The 7,439-nt window shown below is 39.7% G+C and overlaps 1 protein-coding gene across 1 annotated transcript; it reads left to right on the forward strand.

The window, feature by feature from the left end:
* Window positions 1–312: 312 nt before the first annotated feature.
* On the forward strand, window positions 313–7,214 carry LOC4341317 (diacylglycerol O-acyltransferase 1-2-like). The gene is made up of 16 exons (NM_001421624.1): window positions 313–675; window positions 1,981–2,061; window positions 2,200–2,273; window positions 2,357–2,432; window positions 2,604–2,671; window positions 3,393–3,516; window positions 3,854–3,952; window positions 4,088–4,189; window positions 4,269–4,405; window positions 4,756–4,837; window positions 4,962–4,982; window positions 5,185–5,247; window positions 5,862–5,909; window positions 6,042–6,104; window positions 6,460–6,513; window positions 6,602–7,214. The coding sequence occupies exons 1-16, from the start codon at window positions 445–447 to the stop codon at window positions 6,710–6,712; spliced, it is 1,434 nt and encodes a 477-aa protein (NP_001408553.1). The 5' UTR covers window positions 313–444; the 3' UTR covers window positions 6,713–7,214.
* The last annotated feature ends 225 nt before the right edge of the window (window positions 7,215–7,439 follow it).

The following is a 7,439-nucleotide window of genomic DNA, read 5'->3' on the forward strand; positions in this document are numbered from 1 at the left end:
AACCTACGTTAGAAGTAAGATATAAGAAAACTAAAATAATTGGAGCTACTAATAAATCCTGTCGTAGCCTTTGGCCGTGTGGCTCGATTGAGCCAGACAGCGCGACCGCCCACGGGAACGGGACGGCCTGGTCGGGTCGCCCCGGCCGCCTCTCCCTCCCTCCGATCTCGCAAAGCCCCGGTGAGTGACGACGGCGCAAGGAAGGAGGGAGGACGCCTGGCGCCCCTCCCGGGCCCACCCCCCGCCACGTGGCACCCCGTTGACGACGCTGACACCTCCCCCCATCTCGGCATCTCCCCCCCCCCTCGTCGCTTTTGCGCGTCACCTCCACACCACCGCGCGGCATCAAAAACCCACCACCGCGGCACCGCCCCCCAAAGCCTCTCTCTCCCCCTCTCCACCTCCACCGACCCTTCTAGAACCTTCTAGAACGCCCCCCCGCCCATGGCCCCGCCCCCCTCGCTCGCCCCCGATCGCGGCGGCGGCGAACCCGACGACGCCCTCCGCCTGCGGGCCCGCGCCGCCGCCGCCGCCGGTGACGCTCCCGCTCCGCAGCAGCAGCAGGAGCAGAGGCATCAGGAGCAGCAGCAGCAGCTGCTCTGGTACCGCGCGTCGGCGCCCGCCCACCGCCGCGTCAGGGAGAGCCCCCTCAGCTCCGACGCCATCTTCCGCCAGGTAAAGCACACGATTCCTCCTCCTCTCCTTCCCCCCGCTGATCTCCATCGATCGATGCGGCGGCGTTCGTGGAAGCTCCACCAAAAATAAAAGAGTTGGAATTACTGTGCCCTCTGCTAGTTCATCAACCCATGATTTTTGTTCTACTAATAAGAAAAAATAATAATTAGTTTTCAAATTGTTATTAGCCGTTTCCTTGTCGGTTAGCATCTCGCCTGCCGCCTGCCGTGCTCAGATGTGAAGTTCAGCCTGCCGCGGTGCTCCCGAATCGTGGCTAGATTTTCGATTCACGTCTGTGTGTGCTTGGGACGGGCACAATTTGTTTCGTGGTGATATATGCTGCTGCGGATTCGGGTTGCCATCGTTGCTCGTTTTGGGGATCATGGGGGGAACCAGCGGCCGGGCGCCGGACGCATGCGTTGCACAATTTCGCGGTGGCCGGCAGTGCAGAGACGACAGCGATGTCCGAGGATAAACTGTTGCTGTTAGCATTTACGAGTAGCAGGGTTTGGCCTTTGGCGTGTCAGAGTGAAACAGTGAATGACCAAACAATGAATGGGTCACTTGGCACGCAAGGCTTGTACACATTAAAAGACTTGGTACTCGGGTTGGTTGTACAGACTACAGACTATGAGTTATTGTTGGGAATGTTACTTCAGATACAGAGCTTCCATTGAAGGCCAGCAAAATCTTGAATTTATGCGATGTTGGACATGTGGCTCCCCTGTTCAGAGTGGTCCATATAACTGTGTGTAGTGTGGCCTTGTGGCCTTGTCTTCTCCAGTTCGGGGCATGCCTTGCTTGTGCATGAGGTCCATATAACTGTGTGTGTTGTCGGCTGCTGTTTTTTAGTTGGATAGCCCCTTTCCACCAGGCATTAAGGCATGCTACTTGGCACCGATATGATTCTTTACATTTGCTACTCTAGGATGTCAGTGTGCTGCAATGTTGGCACAGTATTGGGGCAACATTATTTAATGAAATTTCCTTGTAAGATTGGTGGTGGGAACTGGGAAATGATCTGAGCCGAACACTAGGTCCATACCCGTTGATCTGGTTTTACGCAAAACTTTGTATGCATGCTTGCATAAATCTGAAGATTTGAGTTTTAAGACTGGCATTCCTTTTAATTTAGATATATTCTTGCAAATCAAATCATTTTTTTCTTTTACCTGACAAAACAACATTACATAACTTAACCCATGATAAAACATTTATTAGGATATTAGTAAATTGGATGTCAACTTTTATTACTCTTTCTTATAGCTGACAGCTAATCTTTTTTGTTTTTTGTTTTTTTTGTAGAGCCATGCAGGCCTTCTGAACCTATGCATTGTTGTGCTGGTTGCTGTGAACAGCAGACTTATTATTGAGAATTTAATGAAGGTTCATTATCATTTCTTGCTCTCTTTATTTTCCCCAGGGAGTAGTAGCATTTACTTATTATATGCTTTTCTCGACATGCCTCTTGTCTATTATAGTTCTGATTTAACTCATTCTCATTATCTGTATTTGCCGCTGCAGTATGGCCTACTAATTAGAGCTGGATTTTGGTTTAGTGGAACATCGCTGGCAGATTGGCCTCTTCTCATGTGCTGGTAGATATCTACTGACCTAATTCTAATTTGAGATTTGATAAACAGTTGTACACCTCCTAAAACAATAGATCTGCAAATTACAGTCTCACTTTACCAACTTTCCCGCTTGCTGCACTTATGGTTGAGAAGTTGGCTCAAAGAAAACTTATTAGTAAACATGTAAGTTTGTTTTACTTTGTTAGTAGTTCTTTATATTTTTATTGTCTTTTCATTCAAGGCTCCTTCACTATTGATGTATCGTGTATGTAAGTTCATGCCAAAAGAATTGCCTGTTGATTTACTGTTTCAAGTGCCAGTAGACAGTTCATGATTTTGGTACACCTCTTGCAGGTGGTTATTCTTCTCCATATCGTTATTACAACATCTGTCCTTGTCTATCCAGTTGTTGTGATTCTAAAGTAAGCATATTTCTTTTGACTTTGCAGTTTGTTTGAATGCATCTACTTTTGACATTCGTTGATCTCTTATATTTGATGGTATGGGATACACTCATTTTTTGTCGTATTCAGAGATATGCTGTATTTATGTGGTATGAGTGCAAAATTAATTCAGGTTTTTCAGTTTCAAACTTTTTAGAGTAAATTTCACTAATGTATATTTGTTGACTAAAAGATGACTCATGCAACTCTTATCTTTGGTTATGTTTGATGTTATACGATATATCTAGTCCACAAAATGTTAGTTTTCAGTTTGAGTAAAACAATCAGAGTCATATGGATAATTTGATTCCGTCTTGGAATCTTAAAGCCCATTTCTTTTTAATAGTCATCAACTATTAAATAAAAGTAAATCTTATTAGTTCCAAATTCTTAGAACTAACCTGAGAGATATCAGCGCAGTCCTACCACCCTGAAGTTGCATGTATGTGGCAATGTTGTGCAAATCGCATTTCATAATCTTAGATTCAGATTAAGTCATCCTTATTTGTCAAACAGAGGCAGTTGAGGGCAGAAGTAACAAGTACATGTCGCCTTTTTGTTGATTGTAAAGAGATTAGATAGTTCTTATATACTTATCTATTTTGGCTTCATGCATTGATATACCAAGAAATGTTGTTTATGAAGATATTGTTCTTGCATAAATCTGGATTCTTAGTTCATTTACATTTCAATCTTTCAGGTGTGATTCGGCAGTATTATCTGGATTTGTGTTGATGTTTCTTGCAAGCATTATTTGGTTGAAGCTTGTTTCTTTTGCTCATACAAATTATGATATAAGAATGCTGTCCAAAAGTATTGAAAAGGTAAAGCATAGGTATATGCTTGTATGTTTCATTTTTCATGGTTTCTGTTACAATCGTTGACTTCAAAACATAGAGAATAATGCAAAAGCAATTTCCAAAGCAGTGTAGATTTTACGTATGTCAGCAATGAACTGCTAGCCAGTAAACTTTTGTTGTATTCCTTCTACAAAGACTAGTTCATGCTGTACTTCCTGTTTAAACTTGTTTCTAGCGTTCATCCCTGACAATATTTGAATTGCTTGTGTAGTGCAAATTTTATAGCTTAGAGCTCTTCACTCACTTCTATCATTGTGGCTATGATTATTTAATAATACCATATTTTATTCTTATACAATAGGGCGTGACACATGACATTTCTATAGATCCGGAGAACATTAAATGGCCAACCTTTAAAAGGCTATCCTACTTCATGTTGGCCCCAACACTTTGTTACCAGGTACTGTTCTTTGCCTTAGACCTCTGCTTCTTACTTTCTAAATTCTAACTTTGCATGATCCATTCTTTTTGTCACATATATTTACATTTAACTAAAAATAAACTTTTCCTTATTTCATTCTTGTTCACTATGCAGCCAAGTTATCCCCGAACTACATATATTAGAAAAGGTTGGGTGGTCCGACAACTGATAAAATGCCTTGTTTTTACAGGCTTGATGGGTTTTATAATTGAGCAAGTGAGCCTCTTTACATGATTTCTCATGGTATTTCATTTACATAGCTGTTTGTATACTCAATATGTCCTTTATTTTTCAGTACATAAATCCAATTGTGAAGAATTCGAAGCATCCATTGAAAGGGAATTTCTTGAATGCTATAGAGAGAGTATTGAAATTATCAGTGCCAACATTATATGTCTGGCTTTGCATGTTCTACTGTTTTTTCCATCTCTGGTAAGTATCTTTGATAACTTTGTTTTGTCCCTGTATTACATTCTTTGTATCTTCCAGTTGGGTACCATATTGCATATACAAGGACCAACTGTTCCACAACATATTGGATAATCATGGTTTTCTACCATATTTAGTTAATCACTTGTTTGATGGGTTTATTGTTGCAAATGCTCATGTATGTTGAGTTTTTGCATAGAAAAAAAAAGAGTTTGGGTGGTCCCTCTGTGTATGTGTATGACAGGAATCCATGGTTTTGGATCAGAATGGGAAAAACATAAGTTTTACCATAACCAGAGTTCAACCTTTCATCTCATACTGCTTCCGTGCATTTTTGTTCCTTTTCTGTACAGGTTGAATATTCTTGCTGAGCTCCTCTGTTTTGGTGATCGTGAATTCTACAAGGACTGGTGGAATGCCAAAACAGTTGAAGAGGTGAAAGACCTGTTAATAATACATGCATGTTTTTTTAAAAAAAATTCTGAGAGAACTCTGGATAGAGCTGACATTGTGATTTTCCATGCACTTCATATGGGATGATCTTTCGGGATGGCCTCAGTATTGGAGAATGTGGAATATGGTGATTTTCTTTCTATTTTCGTCTTCAAATTTTTCTTTAAAGGAAAAACTTATATTTTTAATTTAGTACAATAATTCTGAAATAACTGCCAGCTTCCTTCTAAAATAAATGTTGAAAATTGTCACTTAAGCCTGAGATGGTTGTCTTAGTAATTAACATTAATATCATTCCAGTATCTAACAATTGTTTTGTTTCTTGTCAGCCTGTTCACAAGTGGGTCATTCGACATATATATTTTCCATGCATAAGGAATGGTTTTTCAAAGGTAATTTCTGCGGTTTATCTAAGACAGCCATGCATCCATGAAAAAAAAAAAAAAGGCAGCCATGCATGGTTTAAACCTTATAGTGGCGAATTTCAATATTATCAGAATATTAACAAATTGTTCCATTTAAATTGCAAGTACCTTTCTCAGTATTGTGGGTAATAGGTATAAATGTTTTGATTTGTTGAACTAATGCTACATGGAGAACATTGGCATGTGCAAATGGCACTCTTGTTCAGATAAACTGGAAGTATGCTTAAGCAGATATCAATGCTTAATTTATTTGGCGTGTAATGCTGGCCCTACTGAAACATCAAAACAACTGCTTGATACTGACATGGGAATACTATCCTAGTAAATGTTCTGCCATGATGCATTTTTTTTCTAGACTACCAGTACTGTCATGCTAGTTGGTTAGATACCAACACAACGGATGTAGAAGCTGGGAGCCTGGGACTACATGCTTTTATAAGGAACATATTATAAATGATACTTCAACATAAATATTTTTCTTGATTTGTTATATTGCTCATTGTACAGAACAAATGTGATCTCTCTCTTTTTTTTAAAAAAAAATACATACTTTCCAAATTCATGGTGTATCTTCACTGCAGGGTGTTGCTATCCTAATCTCGTTCCTGGTTTCAGCTGCATTTCATGAGGTAAATTCTTTCCACATGCTTAGAGCTATCATTTCTAATTTCTTTTCACCACTCCTTATGATTTTATTGAAAAATGCTCTGGCATGTAATTTCATATGTATTATTTATTTCATTGTCCTTATCGATTTGCAGCTATGTGTTGCTGTTCCATGCCACATTTTTAAATTCTGGGCATTTATTGGGATCATGTTTCAGGTATAAAAACCATTCAAAGTATACTCATTTTATCATCTTCTTGTGCTTTTGAGTTTCACCAGCATTTCCATAGTAGCCTTTATAGAGGCATGTAGAATTTTCCTTAAAGCCAATTTAGTTGTACCAATCTTATCGTCAACGTCAGAGTTGGTAGAAAAACAAGCGCAAACAAGCGCAACAGAACGGAGAAGCATTCATGTATGTATTGGACTCTAAAAGTCACATTCACGCTATGCTTGTTCTAGACCAGCTCATGCATTACACTTGGACTATGCTTATTTTGAAATGTTCTCATTGATATCTCTACTCCATCAGTATTATTTAGGCTGATGTTGTTAGTGTCTGTCCTGCTCAGATTCCCCTGGTATTCTTGACGAAATACCTTCAAGATAAATTCAATAACACAATGGTACGTGATGCATATTACAAAATTACTTATATTGCGTAGCTACTTCACACGGCATGATCTTACCTGAGCACTCTTTGAGATTTGACAGGTGGGCAACATGATATTTTGGTTCTTCTTCAGCATCCTGGGGCAACCAATGTGTGTTCTCTTATACTACCATGATGTCATGAACAGGCAACAAGCCCAAACAAATAGATAGCCCTGCTGAGAACATGTACCATAAAACAGATCATCAGAAGCAAATTAACTCGCCGCAAGGTAACAAGCATCATCGCTCCGTTTCACCATCGCCTGTTGATCATCTTGCCAAGCTTAACTCGCCACAATGCAGAGTGTACATTACTACTGGTGTCCCAGTGTTGTAGCTGAACATCATAAGCACACAGTTCTCCTGACATGTGTGGACTCTGTATACTTTTCATTCTGCATGTCAGCAATGCTGTTTAGATATAATGTCGAGCTAGATGTAAATGAATGTACCACCCTGAAAATACAACTTGCGTTGGAAGTTCGAATGAGCGGAAGGCTCACCTAGAGAGAGAATATGGGTACATGTATAGAACAAACAGCAAAACCTGGTATTTAACCTGTTATAATGTCAGATGCCCAGCCATAATTGTGTATTAACGTTGCTGGAAAGAAGAATAAAGCAACATCGTTCTGTTCTGATCTCAAGCATTTGTTTTGTGTTTGGGTGATTCACATGATATTTGTCTTTTTGTTATTTCTGAACGAAGTTGAGTTTGAACTTGAGATTTGGTGAGAACGTATTTCATATTTATATCTATCTCTAGTATTTTTTTTCATGAATTTACAAAAACTTTTAGGTATGATTTTTACGAGTTTTTAACACTTAGCTCGTTTTCACTGGATAATGGCTTGAGTTAGATTTACACATGAATGTACTACCATGTTTAATACAATTT

The sequence above is a fragment of the Oryza sativa genome, chromosome 6 (genome assembly GCF_034140825.1).
Source record: "Oryza sativa Japonica Group chromosome 6, ASM3414082v1".
NCBI lineage: Eukaryota > Viridiplantae > Streptophyta > Magnoliopsida > Poales > Poaceae > Oryza > Oryza sativa.